Here is a 21701-nt window from a genome sequence, read left to right on the forward strand (position 1 = left end):
GCCCATTATTATTATTATTATTATTATTATTATTAATAATAATAAAAGAAACTCAAGCAGTATACTCAATTTCCATGACTAAACTACAAGACATATCTCTTATAATTTACTCAGATTTGATTGGTTATTTTTTTTTATTCTAATTAATTATTGGATACATGAAGTTTGTTGGTTGTTTTTAAAAATGTCTTTTATTTCAAAGACAGAGACTGTTGACAAGCGGACTCCTTGTGTGCACACAAAATAAGCGAGAAACAGGAGAGGAACACTGAAGAGGAAGGTCTGGTTGCAAAAAGAAATTCAGGGTCAGTTGCATGGAATTATTTCAGCTACAGAAGGGATGGTGTTGACTAAAAACAGGTACTCTGTGGGTTTGACTTTTCAAAGCAGCATCACAAAACTCTGTATCACAAGTGCAAAACCAGTCTCCAAAATCAAAAGCTACTTTGATAGCATTGCCAGTGTTACACAATAAATGAGAAAGGCTCCACACAAGTATTTTCAGGGTTTTTTGTTTGTCTGTTTTTTTTAATTTTGTATTTTTTAATGCAGACATAAAATCACACCAATCATTCTGAAATGATGAACTCTTGCCAAATAGTCATTCAGGTAAAAGAATCCTTTAGTTTTAACATCACAATATATAATTGCACAAAAATAGAGCGTGGCAATGCCATTTTATTCCTAAACTACCATGGAAGCCAAATAAAAAATACCCCCTTTTCCTTACATAACAAAAGGAATCGTAGCAAGCGTAAAGTTTATGATGAAGTCCTTTTACCTGAGATGATGTGGATTACGTGCGGTGGCCGGACTGATACTGGCTGAGAACAGAATTTAACCTGTGGACTGAAAATAGGTGGATACAGATTGAAAATACTAATTTTCACATAAGTATTCCCAATGTAAAATATTACCGTAAGCTGAAAATGGCATTTGAAATTGTGAAAACATGTTAGAAAGGCCAAACTTTAAGTTAGAGGTTACCTATTTTTATTTATTTATTTTTAAAATATTAGAGCTATGTATGGGGCCTGAAAGCGTAACAGGATTACTATGCAAAAACAAAATTGCAAAATATAGATGGAGAGGCAGAGGAAGATGTATGAAAATCAAGGTATCTCCTCTGTTTGTGCTTACCTTGATCACGCAACAATTCAAGTTCTGCCTCCATGTTGTGCATATACAAGCAAAACAATTAGCATTGGTAGCTTAAAAACAATCACTAATAACTCGCAAAACAAAAAGATTAAAGCTAGAAGCAGGTACAGTATGTCTCCGGTTGTGCCAACCGTTGTGTGGATGTTTAGGAACTGTCGTTCAACAGTAAACTACTCCAGCTAACGACGTTACAAAGCCGCTAAATAACATTTATTGCAAGCTAGCTTGATTTGACTACCTGTGGTCACCTGGTGCAGCTAGCGTTAGCTGGAGCAGCTAATCAATCTCGGCTAAGCTTAGCTAACAAACACATTTTCGGAGAGAAGTGACGCTTACAGATTGTGGAAACGCCTCGTTTAACGCGTGTTAATATCACAAATCATGACAGATTTTGATTCTCGTTTCCGCCGCCCATTTGAAACAAACAAATAACAGCCAATGGCAATACAGATGTGCGCTGCTAAAATGGTTCCGTCTGCACATGAAATGAGAAAGAACGTTCCGATCTGTACCGGGAAACATCAGACAGATACACTGAGAAGGAAATGCCAAGATGGGAAAGATTACTTCTTAGTTTCAGTTTGTTTGGAATATATATTACGCTTATTACACTGGAAAAGATTATGTTTTCTGGCTAGTCTTTTCTGGTAAGTCACAATGTGACGCACATTTGCTGGATAACTCTGAGTCGTGGAGTCATGTGATTTGCCAGGAAACAAAATTTTGCTAACATTAATGTCACTGTGGTTCTGTTGGAATATAACGTTTTACGATCAGTTTGATTATTTATCCAGTTTTTTTCTAATCAGATCTAATCTCAAAGCACAACGTCATTAATTGTATTCCCATTAGTAGTTTTAGGTTTCCTGTACAAGGAAGTGACTTTTACAGTCATGTTACTGAGTAACAGAACTATATTTGACATTGACCTTTTCTGATAACACCCAAAGACAAACTGTATTACACATGACAAGCTCATCTGGAGAACACTTCCATCAGAATCAGTGAAAAGACAACATGGGGGTAGTTCGTGGTCTGCAGTTTGTAACACTTCTCTGCATTTTGCTATGCTGTCAGTCTTTGTAAGTTTGCACTTCATTGGTGCCGCTGTGGTCGCACAGCAGATTCCCATCCTGACTGCATTTTTCTTTCAGTCCTCGTAGGCAAATGGAATTTTCAATCCGGCACACCTGGGACAGCGACCCTGTGAACCATGACCCCATCAGGATCATCTTCTCTCCCGGGGAAGGAGGGCTGAAGATGGAGGTGTTTGGTCCATTCTTCAATGACCCAGCATCTCCTTCAGGGCCGTCCGGTCACGCCTTCCCTGGACTCTGGGATTATGAAGGTGAATAAGACAGTAGGGTAGTATTGCAACTCTTTCTGTTGCAATTGCATTTAGGGATACATTGACAAATTTATGATGAATGAAATGAAAATACTTTATTCATCCCAGAAGGGAAATTCAATGAATGGCTGCAAATGAAGTGACTGTAAAACTGTATGTAGTCAAAGTGGCAAATAGTGTTGCTAAAGTAACATTTATAATCACTTTTTTAGACATTACTTATTAAGAAAAATAATAATAATTAAAAGACAAATTTAAGTTTCCATTTAAGCACAGTTTTTTTTTTGTTTGTTTTTTACTAGCAGTTTAACATAAATTTAAATAGTCGTTTTTTTTCAGTGCATTTCTAACATAAGGGAAGAGTTCTTGGATAATATGGTGGCTCAGTGGTTAGCACCGTCGCCTCGCAGCTAGAAGGTCCCCGGTTCGGGTCCCGGTTAGGACGTCCGGGATCTTTCTGCGTGGAGTTTGCATGATCTCCCCGTGCAGCGTGGGTTCTCTCCGGGTTCTCCGTCTTCCTCCCACACAGTCCAAAAACATGTTGAGGTTAATTGGTGATTCTAAATTGTTCATAGGTGTGAATGTGAGTGTGCTTGGTTGTCTGTCTCTAAGTGTGGCCCTGCGATAGACTGGTGACCTGTCCAGGGTGTCCCCTGCCTTCACCCTAAGTCAGCTGGGATAGACTCCAGCTCCCCCGCGACCCTAGTGAGGATAAAGTGGTGTATAGATGATGGATGGTCATTCATATTTTTTGAGAGTTGAATAATAAGGATAAATAGCATCACTCTCAATCAATTAAAAATAAAGATACAACCACAAGAGGCTTACTGTATTTTATTGTGGCTTAAAAACAAAAAAATAATAAAAATCTGCCAACCAGCATCTCTGATTCCCTCGCTAATTGACATTGTATGTTTTGTTTGTTTAGTCTGTACAAAAAAAAAGTGAAGCGTAAAGGCAAGTTGAGATTTACCCATTTCCATTCCCTCTACCTAACTAAGCTCACTACCCTTGAGCTCGAAGTTACTAATTAATGGACAGATAAAACAGTGATATGGATCCTCTCTTCTAATGGTAACTCTCCATTGAAAAACCATATGATTATTCCAGTGACAAACTCCAGACTCCTTTATGTTGCTTCAAACTGCATTTTATCAACTTTCCAGATTGTCACATTTATGGCCTATTGTAATAGATTGTATTATATTGCACACGTATTGCTTTTGTGGTTCCCACGCCCCCCTATGAGTCGCGCTTACTGTACCATTATTACTGCAGTCGTGATTGAGTAATATAGTCTGTATCGTGCAATTTTCAGGCCTTTGTACACGCTGAAACAAAATTATGAATGTTTATGAGACCATAATAGTAACTGCATTATCATTATTATGGTGACATAGCAATTAAACCTTGTAATGAGGTTGAGTAATAACAATCCCTTCTAATTGACCTTTAGTAAGTTCGATTTCCGGTTAATGAGCCCCACATATTTGGCCTCATTAATGTTACTTAATAGATTAGAAGCCAACCCCATTATGATCTAGGTAGATAATGAGCATTCTGCTAGGTTAGTGGGTGCGCTGGTCCCATTACCGTAGTTGAAAGTTTATGTATCTGTTATTTTTTCATAATGGTAACTTGAAACAAACGACTCGAATGATTTAATTACGGTCCTCTTTTTACTAGGATTGCTGCTGATGAGGTTAATACGCCTTTTAAGCAGTTTATTAATACAGGATTAAAGGTCTCCTCTTAATTTTCTCTTCTTTATCTTATCAGTCGTGGAGTCTTTCTTCCTTGATAGTACTACAAAAAATTACCTGGAAGTGGAGCTTTGTCCGTAAGTACCAAGCTCAGTTCTTTTTCTGTCCATGTCAGTGATCATATGTTTGCAGTCACATCTTCTGTTTGTTTTTTTACTTTAGACATGGACAACACCTGATACTATTACTGTCAGGAGTCGGCCAAGCATTTGTGGTAAGTTGACAGCAAGGGAGTTGTCAGGGGGCTTTTTTTTGTGTTAGGTGACAAGCATTTCTTACTTTTTCCCCACTTATTTCTTCCTCCAGCAACAACTGCCCATCGTGTTTAATGCCACAATCACAGGGGACAGGTGGATGGGCGAGGCCCTCCTTCCATGGTCATACTTTCCTCCCAATGTCAACAAGATGAACTCGTACGCCATCCATGGCTCAGGAGAGAAGCGCACATATGAGGCTCTCTACTCCATCCCCAAGGAAGAGATAGTAGAAGGCCAAAAGCCCAATTTGTAAGTTTGCTGACTCTTCGGGCACAGTTGAAGGTCATGTGCTAAGGCATTATGTAAAGCAAAACATTGTTTTGTTTTGAAGTGGTACTCCAGTGATTTTCTGTTGCACTTTACAACTTTGCAGCCAGACTTAAAAGTATTCATGTTCAAATTTATAGAAAAAGTGTCGATGTCAAAGAAGTAAAATCCCCAACTTTGACTTTTTAGATTTTTAAGTAGCAACCAGGTGAAGAGTTATACTAAAACATGAAATATACTGTATCTGTGTATATAAATGTATATGTGTGTAAACAACAGTTTAACACAATATATACAAAATTCTCTTTCTGTCTCTTAGCCACCGCCTGGAGTATTTCCAAGATTTCCGCCTGCAGAGCATCATGGGAGAGGGTTGGGTCCAGCCAGAATCTGCTCTGTGGATGGGAAAGCCTTGAGGTTTTCAGAAGGACTCCTTCTCTCTCTCTCTCTCTCTCTCTCTCTCTCTCTCTGTCCCTCTTTCTCTCCCTCTTTATTTCTGTCTTGCACACAGACACACAAACTCACCAGAGCGGCAGCAGGGCAATAGTACAAACAGTCTTTGACAGGGAACAAAGGGCAATCAATCTTTATTAGTTAATGATGTCAAACCGTATGACAAGAAATATGTTATCAGCTTGTCAGAGCGTATTAGCCTTCACACACATTTGTGCGTGCGTGCAGACACACACATCACAAGATATTGGACGTCACCTTAGATTGTCTGAGCAGAGTGTGACCTACAGCGCTTATACTGTGCTTGGTGGCAAGGAATGCTCATTTTGACGTTCAGCTCCTGTGTAGCCTGAATGTTTCACTTCGCTGAGATAACCCCCAGCAAGTCCTTGTGGTTGTTTGCCCTGACTGTTAGGACGCACACATGCACACACGCACACACACACACACACACACACACACACACACACTTGATGTGAAAAATCATTTTTCAGGAAAAGCATGTCGGAGCTTTTAGATTAGTGCTTATTATAAGTAGATCAATTCACTAATTCTATTGAATTCCTTTTACAATGAAGTATGTTTACATATTAATTAAACCAGACTGTTTTTTCTATGCAATTGTTTGACAGATGTCATTTTAAATGTACCTGTAATGTGTGATCATGTGTGAGCTCGATGTCTATCCATTAAAATAATAGTCAGATGGGAAATTTTTCACTTTGTGGCAGCAAATTAGTTGAGCAAATTGATGTAACTCTCATTTTGTCCTCTGTTGAGAAGCCATCAGCTAGTCAGCTTCGCTCAGCTTCTGGGTCTACTTACAGAAGAAGAAAAATTATTTCCTGAAATGTCGAACCACATACTTCAACTTGACTGGTATAGAATAATAAGTATGTCCTCTCATTGTGTCCTATGATTGCATGATACAGATCTTCATTGATGGTTGACATAAAGTCAGTTAAAAACCGATTAGAATACTATTTTGACTGATCATGTCACTCTGCGTTTTATTACCCATCATTCATATACATATAAAAGTCCCCCACACTTAGTTTTCCCTCTACTTTGAGGAGTTAAGATCACAGACCTTCAGATCCCCGACACACACACCCAGATGACAGGGGACTCACAAATCTCTATCTTCTCCCTGTGACCCTTTGAGTCTCCTTCCTTTGCCCTCACCACAACTCCTTATAGAGCTCGAATGTTTATCAGAGGTTCCTTCCGGATCACCGACTGGCAAACCGCTTCTCCTGACCAGGAGACGCGGACGCCGATTGATTTTCATGTTGGCTGTGTTACTCTTCGCTGTGGCAGCCCCAAACCCCATATTGAGCCCTATCAGTTTTAATTGGCGTCCTCGCCTTTGAAATGGGTGCAGTGATTAGGCCTGGAGAGCCCACCGCTTAAGCCCCCTCCTTATCATTGCCTGCGGTGAATTGCCACCGCACTGCACAGTATTCACATGCACACACACAGAGTTGTCACCTTATATTCCATCAACGTGTTTCTTATTGGCAAAATGTTGACCTGAAAATATGTTTCTGGTCACAATTAGACAAAACCGGGATCTTCATAAAACGCTTTGATGCACACACACACGCACACACACCTGTGCGCAAGCCCATGATGTGTGTCTCCACTAAGATTTAAACCCAGTTCTCTCTAATTAGTGTGAAGAGATGAGAGGGAAGAGCAGAAGAGGTAGCTGCTTCCCCTCTACCTACCAAAGCCCCGGCAGACAAGCAGACACAAGAGCTGTCTTATCCCCCTCAGAAAAAGAGACCAGCCTGCTCTAAAACATTCAACACCAGCTTAAGGGTGATTCTTCGTGTCAGAAACTTTCTGGTGATCACCTCAGACCTAGTTCTTCCTCTCTATTTTTTTTTTTAAAGAAACGTGGGTCTCATTTCCACAAGTTTAAAGAGTGTTTGAGGGTATGAATGAGGATAAAGTTGTGATGAAAAATAGAACGTGAGGGATAAAGGAGTGATCTCAGAACATGAAAAGAGCGAGCGATTGAAAAGTGAAAACGGTAATGACTTCGCCTAGTTTTTCGGGATTCTGTGATAGAGGCCCAAATGAAAGATTCATACTGGAGCTAAGAAGATACTGGGACAATTTGTAGCCTTTGCAAGCTAGTGCCAAAAAAAACAGTATCAGATTGCACAAAGTGATAGAACTTATCAACACTGTGCAGTACACAATCCTTATGTGGCCGGCGTCCAATATACCACATCGCACAAAGAAAAGCAAACTTTGATCAGTGTTCATGAGGGATTTTATCTTACTTAATCACCAACATGCCATTTTTACTTAAACTGTAGGCACCCTTATCCTCAGTTTCTTTGCTCCACAAGCAATGCTATATCTGTCATAAGTAAAGGCAATACACCTTTGGTGCCGTGTTGAGCCAGTCTTACATTCATTTAAAAGTAGATTGGCCTTTAATAAAACCCTAATGGAAGTTTAAAAAAATGGCATTCTAGTGTTTTCCTGGGCCAACTGAATGCTTATTAACTGTGTCTAATTATTGTTGAACGAATCCATCATTACTGAGACGGCTGCAGGGACGAAGGATGGTGGTAAAAAGAAAGATGTAGATCTAAATGCTTCTGCAGTGAGTGTAGTGAATACAAGTGTGTGTGTGTGTGTGTGTGTGTGTGTGTGCGCGCGCATCCATGAATGTGTGATGACATAAGCACTAATTGCACTTGAAGCCTGCTAGTTTTTGCGCGTACAAGGGTGGTATGGCTAGAATGTGGGATGAAGCTGTAAGAGGCCGGAGAGAGAAGGAAAAAAAAAAGAGAGATGCAGAACCGAGCGAATGCTAGGGACATTAATGAGGGCCAGTTCTAGTTCTCCAGAACACCGCGGTGAGCCGAGGAGAAGAGAGAGGGAGGAAGAGGATGAGGGAAACAGAAAGAAAAAAAAAAGAAAGAGGAACAGAGGGGTTTCATTACAGAAGAATGTTAAACTACAATTTGCAAACTTAGGCAAGCAAGAGTCTTTTCTCTCATATTCATACATCAATAGATATGCAAACATTGTTCATGTCAACATGAAGACAAATTGTATTCAGAAGCACACGGAATGTGTAATCTGCTCCAAACAGATTCATGCGCACACACTGCCTTCATGTTTATGAATCCGCGCTTAATGTGTGCATTAACATTGTATTGTCAGAGTTAATAATTAACAGCTACTTCTGCTGTATATGCTCACATACACATTGTGCACACATTCCCAGCAAGTACACACACACTAAAGACAAGCGCCGACGCTCAATTTATTTGTCACAAGAGGCACTGGGATTCATATGTTATCATTGCATAAACATTAGAAACAAATGATATCAGTAAGGAGGGAAAAGAAACCAAATTAAGCTTTCTTTGCTATCAACACAGAATATAAATCATGAGTGTTTACCTAATTGATTCCATTACATTCCCACCTGCCTGCTGACTCTTTCATCCATCCGCACATTGTTTATCTTCATTTTAAGCTAGATGGATGAAAAAGGTTGTTATTGGATGTGAAGCCCGCTGAATTTCATCCTTTTTAGTGAGCTCATTAATTGCCAATTAGATGTAGCACGCAATTATTAGAGAATATTTGTTCCTGTACCAAAAAAACAAAAACTAACAAAGAAGCAAACTCTTGTTACAGAAGTTTGCTGTTTGTTTGGGGGAGATGCAGGATAGTGATATTCCTTTGTTTTGTTTTGTTTTTTTTTTAATGGCAAATAGACTGCATTACGCTTGAAGGTAATTTATGTGCAGCTTGATATTACTGGTTGTAAGTGAGCAAGTTCACTAACTCTTAATTGGAAAATAAATCACACGGTTGCCATAGCAACAAACACTTAAAGAGTGGTCATGGCAAAACGAGAGCATGCTGATAGTGTCTAAGCACATCGAGGCGGTGTGTGAGTGTGTGTGTGTGTGTCTTGGGGTGTGTCCAATCATGCATGCGTGTTTTCACCTACTCAAGCTCATTATCATAGAGCCTTGTTAGTAGAGCTGCTGTACATGGCATGCCGTTTCATTCCATTAGGTCTTGTTTTGTGCGCATTGCTCTTACAGAAGCAGAAGAGAGCTCGCTCATTTAAAACATTGACAAGTGTTGAAATAACAATGTAGTTAATCGCATATAGTGAACCAAAAAAATAATTACATCATTAGGTGTCAAAGTCTACCCATGTGTTTCTTCCATTTAGGCCATGTTTGTGATTCTCCCCTTTCTACTACTATGCTTTCCTTCACGTCTCCATTATCTCTATTATTCATGTTATTATTGAGCTCCTTTCTCTTTCCACCTTTGCAAATATTTCCCCTCATTTCTTCTGCTCCTCACCTCTGTTCTTCTCCCGGGGCCCTGTCCTCCTCTCTCCAGTCCCCTTCAGCTCATGAAATGGATGGAGGCAGAAAAAGCATTAGCGCAGATGAATGGATAGACTGGCCTAACACAATCTGGCCCACTTCAGTAGACAATTTAATATGGACTCGCCCACAGTGCGGTTGCCCTGCCAGGGTGCAGCACTAAATCTCACTTTGACTTGCCATGATGGATACAGATTTGACACGTCAAAACACTGCATGTGTGTTTGTTGAGTTTTTTTTTTTTTTTACGTGCATGCATGTGTTTGTGTAGACATGATGGATACGGCAGACGATCGGCAGACGGGTGAGCTGTGAGAGGCAGAACTGATAATTATAGTATTTATCTGGGTTAGGTGTCACGGCTGCCAATGCTGCATTATGAACAGATAAAATGCTGAAATGTCTTCCGGTGCATTCCATCAATTCAACACCTGCACCTGACTTATTAAAGGAAGACGACCGCACAGGAAAGAGGTGAAATGTATAATTTAGGTGACTGTCTTCCGAATCAGAATGTAGACAGTGGAGGCCTTCACTTGTTGTTTATCAACTGTCATTTCAGCTTCTTTTAGCAAACTCTTGACTGCGCTATATCTTAACTGCAAACGTTCAGCTACATGAGCACCTACATCACTTTCTTTAGAAAACTGTGCCTTTTGCAATCTTGCTATTATCGTGCATAGATTTTCCCAAGTGGTACTAGAAGTAACCGGCCCTTTCTAAAGGGGAAAATATTTCAGAAATGTATGACGATAAGTTGATACAGCATGAAAAAGTTGAGGTAACTCAGTTAAAATAAGATAGATTTAGCGGTAATAAAATGGAACATTTTACATTACACTGGGGGATGTTGAAAATGAGAAAACTCACTGAAATATAGCAACTAGGTGCAAGTCTTTTAAGTGTGACTGGAGGGTAGTTTTTTCAATCCTTGAACCCAAAGTTGTTTTCAATGGCAGGCAAACACTTTGCATACACACTCTGCCACCATTGTTTGTGACTTTGTGCAAATGGAGTGAAAAGCTGCGGTAAAAAATAAAATTAAAAAAACCCTTTCCCATTTTTGAGTTTACTTAACAAAGCTGCAAGTTTTACCGTAAAATCAAACATTGATGTTAAACTTTAAATGAATGGTTCTATAAACTGATAAACTTCAAACAGACAAACCAAAAAATAAAAAAAAGTTAATTAAAAAAGTTGCATTGCCATAAGTTGTTACATTTGATTTCCAGTTGCATTTATTTGCCAGGTTTAGGTTTGGTCCTGACTTTGCTGTATCTTGATCGTAGGTTGCACTGCTTTCAATTTGATCAGAGGCAAAAACAAATCTCCATCTTCCTGCCGTTGAACCTGTTATGGGGGTGTTTTCATTTTCAGGTTGACCTCTATCTTCATAGTTTAGTGAAAAGACAAGCGAGTATGCATATATTTTTCAACGTACAAAACATTTTATAAGGACTCTTTCAAAGATCTACAAATCAAAATCAGGCACTTTTCACAGCAGGCAGTTTGAATAGTCATATTAAAATTGCATTCAAGTGTTCCAGAAAGCCACGACAAAGGCACATTCATAGAAGAATCACTTTAAATTTTATGCACACTGGCCTTGATTTTGTCATTCATGTTGCTCCCTAATCCACAAAACTTCTCCTGATAAATATTAAAAATGCTCCAATTTGCATGTGTACTACTGTGCTGCTACTAATGCTACTGCTAATAAACTACCCTAATGTTAATTGTGTTTGATAATTAAACTGTTAATCAGCTGCAGTCTGAGGAGCAGGTCACAGTAAGTGGCTTAGGTCTGAATAACCACCGCCAGCCTGTCCTCCCCTCACGGCATCTTATTAGCCAAGATAAGAGACAAATCAATGGTTTGAAAGTCACTGGATGATCAGTGCATAGCCATTTATCTCCACTGACTCAATTAATTCTACCACTATCATTAAGCAGATCAATCAACGCAACAGAGTGCATTTCTAAGTGACAACTGTACCAGGATGCCCTAATTGCCCTTTACTACACAGGAATACCATTTATTTGAAGAATTCCCAGTGCTTACTCCAATCCCCAGTGGATGTGAACAGACACACCTGTCTTCAAAGGCAACCTATGTGAGTAATAAGATTCTGATATGTGATATCATCCGATATGCTGCTGAACTGTGCAGGGCTGCAGCATTGGTTCAGAACACTAGCATTTTGTGTGGCTGAAAGAAAAAGAATATTAATAGATGATTTTAACAGACGGAGAACAGCAAAGTCTTAAATAAACTGAGTTTCAAAGGGCTCTGTGTGATGCAAAGTAAAATTGGAAGGCTCAAAAATGTATAGCTATGAGACTGAAATCAAATGTAATGTAATTTTTGAGCCTGATCTTGCTCCTGACTCATTACGTATTGCTGCTTTGTCAGGACCCGTTGGCATCACATCGGAAGGCACTGGATACCCTTCAGTGTCATTTGCAATGTGCAGGTTCGTCTGATAGACCTACCTGGCAGCTGTGAAAGTCAGAAAAAGATGCCATGAGGTCACAGCCAGTTATTATCTCCTCGTGTTGTCACCATCGCTCTTTTCAGGTAACAAAAAGTTTGCCAAGTAACATGAAGTTAATGTATTAAAAAGGTGCATTTTAACCCAAAGTAGGATCTTTTTCTGAACCTCAAGTACTTTGTGCCTTAAATAAACAGCCAGTGACAATGAGGTTTTAGTTATAAAATAAAATGACAATAAATCAATGGTCCAACAAGAACATGAATTTCAGCCTATTGGGTGAACATCCTGTGAATTACCCCTCTAGCTTCTTAATGATGCTCTTTTAAACTGGACTAATATGTCTATCACCGTTGAATGCTGACCTATTTCTAAGATGCAAGCAGCTTTGATAATGCCTGATTTGATATCAGCAGGTGCAATTTTTGTTGTTGTTATTTGACTATGCTGGATCCAGTCTCCCCTAAACTGCCTTGTCTACTTTATTTAATGACTTATTTTATTTACCAGAATGCCTTTAATCAGTCTCCACAGAAAATTACTCAGTACGTTGTTATGTGTGCATGAAGCAACGGAAAGTTACTTTGCCCTGGTGTTGTCACTGTCGCTCCTTTTCAGGTACCCAGAAGTTTGCTTTATAATATAAAGGTGTATTTTAACCCAAAGCAGGACCTTTAAAAAAAAGAAAATCAATGCTAGTTATGATAATAACAATAACAATAATAATAATAATAATAATAATAATAATAATAATAATAATAATAATAATAATAATAATAATAATAATAATAATATTTAATTTTGATTTTAATATTACTGGGTCTGAGGTGTCTCGAATATGTTGTGGGAGAGAGTTCCAGAGGGTGGGGGCGGCGACAGAAAAGACCCTATCCCCCCAGGTTCGGTGCTTGGTCAAGAGGTTGGAATTTTCTAAGCGGAGGGTACGTGAAGGAGTGTAGGGGTGGAGCATGTCTTTGAGGTAAGAGGGGGCCTGATTATGGAGCGCTTTATGGGTGAGTAGAAGGATTTTGAAGTTGATACGGTATGGGATGGGAAGCCAGTGAAGGTTTTGAAGAACAGGGGTGAGGTGGTCTCGGGAGCGGGTGTGGGTGAGGAGGCGGGCAGCAGAGTTTTGGATGTAAGTAGTTTTGGTACATAAACTTAAACAAGTGACAATGAAGTTGAAGTCCATCCATCCATTATCTATACACCGCTTAATCCTCACTAGGGTCGCGGGGGACTGGAGCCTATCCCAGCTGACTCAGGGCGAAGGCAGGGGACACCCTGGACAGGTCACCAATCTATCAAAGGGCCACACTTAGAGACAGACAACCAAACACACTCACATTCACACCTACGGACAATTTAGAATCACCAGTTAAGCTCAACATGTTTTTGGACTGTGTGGGAGGAAGCCAGAGAACCCGGAGAGAACCCACACTACACAGGGAGAACATGCAAACTTCATGCAAAAAGATCTCAGGTGTCCTATCTGGGACGCAAACCGGGAAGCTTCTTGCTGATAGGTGACGGTGCTAACCACCGAGCTGCCTTGCAGGAAGTCTAATCTACTTTATTTAATGATTTCCTGTATTTGCATAGAAAATTACTCAGTATGTTGTTTACGTCTGTGTACAGGTTTGTGTTGAGGGACTTGGTTAGGAGTGTTTGAAATCATGCTGAATGAAGCACCATAATAATGAAAATGTATACATCACTCATATAGCTTAACGACTGTTTGACATGCAAAACATGACAAACTCGATGTCAAGATAATTCTATACACTTGCTTCGAAATGATATTCATTACACAAGCAGAGCAAACAAATCAGCCAATATTCAGCCAACATCTGCGCTCTCAGAAAGTCATCACCAAAGTGTCTTCTGTCTCTCTCTGTAATCCCAGACTGACTTCATGAGATCAGGGCTCTGTGGGGGCCAGACCATCTGCTGGAGGACTCCTTGTTCTTCTTGTGGCTGAAGATAGTTCTTTAAGAGTCTGGCTTCGTGTCCGGGTTTGTAGTCAAGCTGCAGAACAAACTTTAAACCGAACAGATGCCCCCCTCATAATATTGTATGATGGACATGAGAAAAAATCAATTCGACTCCGTGTATCTGTACAGTAACACCAGCAGCTGGTTAGTTAAGCTTATTGAAACAGAAAGTCTGTCAAAGGGTAAACTACCTATAAGCTCCTTTAATGCTAAGGGTGAACTTTGACCTGCCCCAAAATTTGCACTACTGACTAAAAGCAGCCTTAACAACATGCATGAACGCAGAAGCCAGGTGTTGTACAGCACAGCGAAAGCTTCTGCAGTGTATCTGGGCCATGAAGTGACACAGAGATGGTCCTGAATGTGATGTACTTCACATCAGCAACAAAGCATTTCATGCATTGTAGTTTTGAAGGAAAGTCCCCCCTCACTGCTTATTAACTACAGAGTCTTTTGTATGCTGGTGGCATGTTGGGCAGGTTGACAGCTCTGTAGTCTCCTGGGCAGACTTAAGACAGCACAGCTGACATAACAGACCCTGCACTACCAACAATGCCACAAACCCCCCATCTGGACAAATGATAATGTTAGCCAAGTCTTGCAGAACAAGGAGAAAAGAGGGACAGTGAACTGTAAAAGAAGACATCTCCTCACAACATATCCTAGTGTTACAGAAAGAGGAGTCCCAGTAAATGACAGCAGAGAAAGAAAAAAACCTTGGACAGTTCCCTCTTAGCTGTCAGACGGACCAACACCTCTTGGAACTGCAACCCTTGACAAGTGGAAGAAGTGCTAAAAACAATATCACCATGCCTAAGTTGTGGATAGAAAGCCTATGATGAATTTAGATGAATGTAATCAACTCACAAATGCGTGTTTATCCATATCACAACTGTAAACTGCTCAAAGTTTGTTTGACATATAAAAAGAGGAATAAGTTACACTTGCTTCCTGAGATAAAGTAGGTCATATAGGAATAATATAAATAATATAGACTGCAATGTGTTAAATATACTGAACACTGAACATACAGTGCTTCTATCGTGTCGACACTGTGTCCTTTTCATTCCAATAAAACTCAACTGTTGACCTAATGTGGAAATGTTAAATTTAGTGTTTTCTGCTCGGCAGCGTGTAGCTGATACACTAAGAACAGTTACTTTCTGAGTCAGAAAACTGACAAAGAAGCGTTGTGTAAGTAGAAGGTCAATAATGTGGAGTGTTAATATTCAGCCTTGGCTGTACAGCTTTGAAAGGATTATAAGCAAGTTTCATCACATGAAAGTAGTGCCTCCTGGAGGGTTGGCATCTTTGAAATAAAGATGTGATCAGAATTTGATTGGAGTAGTACAAGCTAAAGTGCAGCAGAGGGAGAGAGGATATATACAAAGAAGTGGTACAGAATAACCTAAAGTAAGAGAGTTGAAAAGGAGAAGGAAGAAAAAAAAAGGAAAAAGCATAAACAGTACAGAAAGGGAAAAAAAAGGGAAAGAGATGAAAGGAACACAAAACTCATCTAAGACAAAGAAATTGTGCAGGAGAAAGAAATAGAGGGCAAACTTCGAGAGAAGGAGTTGAAGATAGGATATAAATGCTAAAAGTCAAAACTGGGCCTTGTTCTACTGGGAATGTGCAGGAGAGGGCAGGTTTGCAAAGGGGAACTAAATGGATAGAAAAGTGGATCATAGAGAGGCTTTATTTTTATTTTATTATTATTTTTGTGTTGTTGTTTTTTTTCCCTTTATTGGTGCAAATGTTTGCTGCCTGGCAACCGGTCTCTGGTGATCAGAAGCAGCCTGCCGATGAGTGAAGGCGATAAAACTTTTCCAGTTTCATATAGCAGATAGCACAAAATTAGAATATCTTTTATTTTCCTCTCTTAATGGTGTTTTTTTCCCCTTCATCTCCCCCCTCCACCCCCGCCCCCCCACCCCCTTGTCCTCTATTTCTTTCTTTTTTCCTCTCTTTCATCACTTTGAGCTCTCCCTCGCTTCTTTCTGTTTCTGCACCCTCTTCTCACTTTTTATCTCGCTGATAAGGCTTCTATCAAACTGCCAGTCAACACTGATGACAAGCAGACGCTGATAATGCTCTGACATCTCCTGCAACTGCAATTAACTGGAGCTCTGTGTCTCCTCAGGAAAAGAAGAAGAAAAAAAAAAAAAAAAGCGTCTGCATATCTCCCCTGTCCTTTTCCTTCTCACGTTGAGCCACCTTGTGAATATGTGATCAGAGTGTTGGCCCACATCTAACTTTTTAACCTAACAGCACAGAAACAGGAGGCACCGGCTTTGCTCATCTGCTCCGTGTTGCGTCTCTCACTGTTTCTGTCTGTCTCTGGTCAAACGTTTGGCTGATCTCATTTCCAAAAGTAGATGCATTTAATTTTGTTAGTAAGTGTATGTGTGTGTATGTGTGTGTGTGTGTGTGTGTGTGTGTGTGTGCGTGTGTGTGCGTGTGTGTGCGTGTGTGTGTGTGCACGTGGCTCACCGAGTGAGTGAATGAATGAGGATAAACTGTCACAGCTGCCGCGCTCCTTTCCAGCATTACATGGGTAACGTGTCAGCGACAGCTAATAGCTCATTCGCTGCTCCAAATTAAAACACAATCACCTAATAGGAGCGCAGGGATGGAGGCGGGATCTAACAGGATTTATGAGAAAATGAAAAGTGATTGGATGTGAAGTTTGAATTAGAAGAAAGCAGTCTGGTGTCAGACTCTATGAAGGTGACTGACTGGACTGGTGAGCGGCCGACTCTCAGTGGACCAAATCCCATCCAAAACCTGTCTGTCAAATTAATGTGATAGGTAGGCCCCTCCCAACAGTTAGGCTGGGCAAGCAACGTGCCAGCGATTAATTATGCTATAGTTTCAATAACCTTACATGCCCTTTTCTGCTCTTCATGTTGATGCAAATCATCTGGTTATCTGCATGACTTTGCATTTATCCTGAAAATTAAAGGTTCTCTATGTGACATTGAGAAAACCTTTGGTGGCTGTTATATGAACTGCAGTCTGGTATAACAGGTTGACTATAAACTACATTTGAGACTAGATTAGACTCTCTTTGCTGGCACAGCACTGAAGCAAAGTGCAGAGATGGTTGTGAGTATGTGAGACGAAAGTCTGAGTCACTCCTTTTCCTTGTTTCGTCCCTTCACGAACGCCCTGCTGATGCTGACCCTTCTTTTCCCCGATATCGGTCACATTCTGGTGTGTCTGTATTGTGCCAGAAGCTGTTCAATTGTTGACATTAATGGAGTCCATTTCTAAGCTAATCTTAGTTTGGCACATTGCTGGCCCTGCAAGGGAGTGGAAGAGAGGGACCGAGGCAAGGAACTTATTCCTAGATTAACTATTTCATGTCAGTGAAGGGACTTTCAATTGGCTCAGCATTCTTGTGTGCATGCTGCATAAAGTTTCAAGAATAGGGGCGAGAGGAGAAGGGTTGAGGTCCACCTATTGAGATACGTTATCATCTCTAGTAGTTGTTTAATGTTTGGAAAGTTTCCATTTCTTATACAGTGTGGAAAACAGACCATCCCTCCCTGTGCTCCTGTTAGGTGATTCTTAGTGCATCAGCTACATCAAGAACAATAAATTCAACATTTTCACATTAGGCCAACAGTTGAGTGGACTGTTCTCAGCGTTTCTTATATGATGTGGACAAATGATTATTGGATTAAACTTAAAACATGATTTATGCTATCCAAATACAAGGATATTTTTGAGTTTTCTGTTGCCTATAAAAGCTGTTACATTTGTGCTTCTCCTTTCAGAAATCTGGACAAAAAATGAGTTTTTCAAAACACATGTTATTGGCAACTGAAACAGTTGGGGAGGGTCTAATTCTTTTTCTAGAAGTGTGTTACAATCCAGTCATCCACAAACAATTAAAAAATGTAAAATGCTTCATAATATTACACATAGTACCTTTAATATACACGCTAACATAGGGAAATATTAAAGTAAGACTCTGTAACTTCAAAACAAATAAAAAAATGACAAGTTTTTTCCTACAAATTAACAGTTGCAATCAGAAAAATTTCCCAATCCAATACACTCAGGTATTTAGATTGATAGACTTAGGACTAGTAGGTGATATCAGGGGGAGAAGAGGGAATACCATCCCCCTTGTTGACCTGCAATTCCCCAGAGTGTGGTGTGTGCTGGTTGGCAGTGTGGGATCATGGAGGGGGATGGTTCCCATTGCACCTCCGCATTGTTATAAAATAATAAATCACCTACTGCTCATGACCATGATAGTCGCTGATGTTGTCAAATTTCAGATAGCTGTGTAACCAATGTCTGCTGACCTCATGACTCTTCTCTACTTGCTACACTAACTTTCAGTGGTTTATCACAACATTACACAAGATGTCCTGTGCCACACTGACAGACACATTTTAGAGCGATGATACATTTTAAAGCTAGGGTAGGCTGTATTTTTTTTGGTGGGGGGGCATCATTCTGCAAAAGAAATCTACACTAACAATTCAGCACATTGTGACTTAAGTGGTCTGACAGGGATCTAGACTTCTTCACCTCTTCTTGGCCCTGTTTTGAGGCTTTAGAAAGTCTAGCTCATGGCGAGAGATTTTAGCCAACCACAGGGCTTTTCACTGAGCAGATGAGACAGCATAAATAGCAACAGAGTCCACAGTGACAGCAGGTTGTGGTAGTGTAGTGGGTTACATGGAGGACTTTCATTTGAGAAAGTGAGATATGAATCCAGGGTGAAGCCAAAAATGAGTGTTGACTTGCAGCTTGACTATCTTAGCACATTTTGATGAGCATGCGTGTGTGGCAATGGGGAGGATCTCTGGGCAGAAGGCTGTATATTTTTAAAATCTGATTTCTTTTCTTTTCTCCCCCCCCCCATTTTTGTCAACTTACTCTAAGCAAGCGACTCAAGTGACACTTGGAAAACAAAGGGCATTTTAATATGACACATTACTAATTGCCACTTAAGTCCACAGTGGCTGCTGTTTGTAAAAATGTAATGATACATCAAACTGAGACATTTATTTTAAACTAGCTATTCATGACAATAAGAAAACACACTGGCAGTGAGTCAGTATGTTCAAGTATGTTTTTGTTTAGTTGTTTTATCTGTAAGAGAGCATGTACAATATTCAAGATCAATGACATTGCCTGGCGTCAGAGTCAAACAAGTCTGGTGTTGTTCCAGAGTTCACCTGATCGGTTGGCCAATCAGAGCTTTGTATTTGATGATGTCATTTCCCTCCATACCTACACTGTAACACCTTGAACAAGAATTTAGAGAAATTAACTTTTTTTTTTTTTAAAGCAAGCTTTATGCAAATAGAAAAGTTTTAATTCCAGATAATTCAACCGAAAATATCTAGTTTCTATTTATTTTAGATGTTTTGACTTAAAATGATGAGTGGAATTATTCCACAGCCGAGCATTTAATAAGGCTCATTAAAACCCACAACACTAAAGTGCTAGCAGACTCCCCACCATGCTCTGAGATTTAAACTCTCCTGAGAGGTTTCTTTTGTGGCTTGAAGAACCCATTCACTAAGAAAACTTGCTGTATGTCATTCAAGATGTGTTAAATTGTTTCTTTGCATAATGATGAAAACAAGGGTTTACCATGGGCAGGGTTAGTATTAAATCTGATCCCTCATCCACTTGCAGTGTTTGTAAAAACTATGCACCCCCTTGGAGTTATTTCCCTTTTAGTGCTATTTATGATATTGAACCATGTTAAATGTTATGTGGCTTTTCGACAAGAATTAAACAAACAAATAAATAAATAAATATTTCACATCAATTGAAAACGGATTTCTAAAAAATTAATATAAATTAACTACAGCTATCAAATGTAAAATAGGCGACTGCATACATACTCACCCTCTTCAAGTCATTGTTTAGATGCACTTTTGGCTGTAATTACAGCATTGAGCCTGTGTGAATAGGTCTCAATCAGCCTTGCACAAATAGATCTTGCAAATTTAACCCATTCTTCTTCATAAACCTGCTTCAGCTCTGTCAGGTTCCACAGAGATTTTGAGTGAACAGCTCCTTTCAAGGCCAGTCACAAATTTCCAGTCAGATTGAGGTTTGGGCTCTGGCTCTGCCACCCTAGAACATTTATTTTGTTTAGGGAAATTAGTGTAGCTTTGGCAATATGCTTTGGGTTATTGTCTGGCTGGAAAACAAATCTCCCAAGTCACAGTTCTCTTGCAGACTGTATCAGGTAGTCCTCAAGGATTTCCCTATGCTTTGCTGGATTCATTTCACTCCTACCTTTACAAGACTTCCAGGGCTTGCTGCTGAGAAACATCCACACATCATGATGCTGCCACGACCATGCTTCATGGTGGGGACGATGTGTTTGTGATGGTTTGCAGTGTTTGGTGTCTGCCAAAGTCTAGGCTGATGGTCAGAAAACTCTATATTGGTCTCATCAGACCAACAAGCTTTCTTCCAGTTTACTTCAGAGTCTCCCACATGCCTCCTAGTGACCTCTAGTTAAGATTTAATATGAGCTGTTATCAACAGTGACTTTTTCTTTGCCATTTTCTCCTACGGTTTGACTGTTGAAGAACAGGAAATAATTGCTGTTGCACAGTCTCTCCCATCTTAGCCACTAATGCTTGTAAAATCCTTCAGAGGAGTCATAGGTGTCTTGGTGGCCTCCCTCAATACTCTCTTTCTTACAAAGTTACTTAGCTTTGAGGACGACCTGCTCTAGGCAAATTTACACATGTGCCATATTCCTTCCCTTACATTTTACTCCAAGGGCTATTCAGTGACTTGAAATTGATCTCTTATCCATTCCTCGACTTAAGCTTTTTTTTGGCAACCTTTGGTAGAGTTGCTGGGTGGGTTCTATTGTCTTCATGGTGTAGTTAAATCCATTAGTACTGATTTGCCAGTGACTGGACCTTCCACATACAGTTGTCTATACTAACACAATCATTTAAAACACATTCACTGCACTCAGATTATCTCCATTTCACTTATTGTGTGACTTTTAGAGCTAATTGGCTGCACTTGTGTTGAATTAGTTGAGTCACTCTAAAGAGGGTGAAAGCATGCAATTATTTATTTTACATTTTATATTTCTAATTTGTAGATTTTTAGAATTATAGACTTGAAACTGTCTTTTTTTTTTTTTTTAGTAAATTCTTGTCAAAAAGCCAAATGTAACTGACCTAATGCTTCACTTAAGGGGTATCAAATGCTTTTAACACTTGACGTTGCTAGTTCTTCATGTCAAAAAGAAAACTTACCCCATACTTTGAGAAAATGTAAAAGCAATTCCGCCTGTAACGGTTTTCTGAGAGACAGAATACAGTTGATTTAATTTAATGTCTTAAGTTGACTGACCTTGTTCAGTTAACCCAACTAATTTTTCGTTTCAAAACTCAGGTGAAATAAATATTCAACCTAAGTTAAAATATTTGACAGCATTCGTGGAACTTGTATTTCTAAGGTGAATAAACTTCTAATAATTTACAGTCTACCTACCTACCCGGTTTATATGCAAAAGGAAAGAAACAGAAAAATGTTAAAAATGGCAAAAAGCGTAAATTAAATTGTTACACT

General features: G+C 39.6%; 1 protein-coding gene and 1 pseudogene across 2 annotated transcripts; one reads left to right on the forward strand and one right to left on the reverse strand.

The window, feature by feature from the left end:
- Nucleotides 1-1575, reverse strand: part of LOC103371073 (sodium channel and clathrin linker 1-like) — a 21517-nt pseudogene extending 19942 nt beyond the window's left edge.
- Nucleotides 1576-1656: 81 nt separating this feature from the next.
- LOC103371074 (UPF0462 protein C4orf33 homolog) lies at nt 1657-6221 on the forward strand. 2 transcript variants are annotated; one of them, XM_008300293.1, is made up of 6 exons: nt 1657-1808; nt 2316-2509; nt 4289-4349; nt 4435-4486; nt 4579-4778; nt 5116-6221. In XM_008300293.1, the coding sequence occupies exons 2-6, from the start codon at nt 2329-2331 to the stop codon at nt 5210-5212; spliced, it is 591 nt and encodes a 196-aa protein (XP_008298515.1). In that variant the 5' UTR covers nt 1657-1808; nt 2316-2328; the 3' UTR covers nt 5213-6221. The 2 variants fall into 2 exon arrangements, with proteins under 2 accessions (XP_008298515.1, XP_008298513.1); XM_008300291.1 differs by lacking the exon at nt 1657-1808 and adding an exon at nt 2154-2243.
- Nucleotides 6222-21701: the final 15480 nt, after the last annotated feature.

This window comes from Stegastes partitus, unplaced genomic scaffold (genome assembly GCF_000690725.1).
Source record: "Stegastes partitus isolate 25-593 unplaced genomic scaffold, Stegastes_partitus-1.0.2 Scaffold1521, whole genome shotgun sequence".
Classification (NCBI taxonomy): Eukaryota; Metazoa; Chordata; class Actinopteri; family Pomacentridae; genus Stegastes; species Stegastes partitus.

Excerpts from the sequence above, each read along its gene's own strand:
- LOC103371074 (XM_008300291.1), top strand. The coding sequence starts at position 2,179 with ATGGGGGTAGTTCGTGGTCTGCAGTTTGTAACACTTCTCTGCATTTTG. Across the intron at positions 2,244-2,315 it reads TTGCTATGCTGTCAGTCTTT|TCCTCGTAGGCAAATGGAAT; the intron begins GTAAGTTTGCAC and ends TTTTTCTTTCAG. Across the intron at positions 4,779-5,115 it reads GAAGGCCAAAAGCCCAATTT|CCACCGCCTGGAGTATTTCC; the intron begins GTAAGTTTGCTG and ends TCTGTCTCTTAG.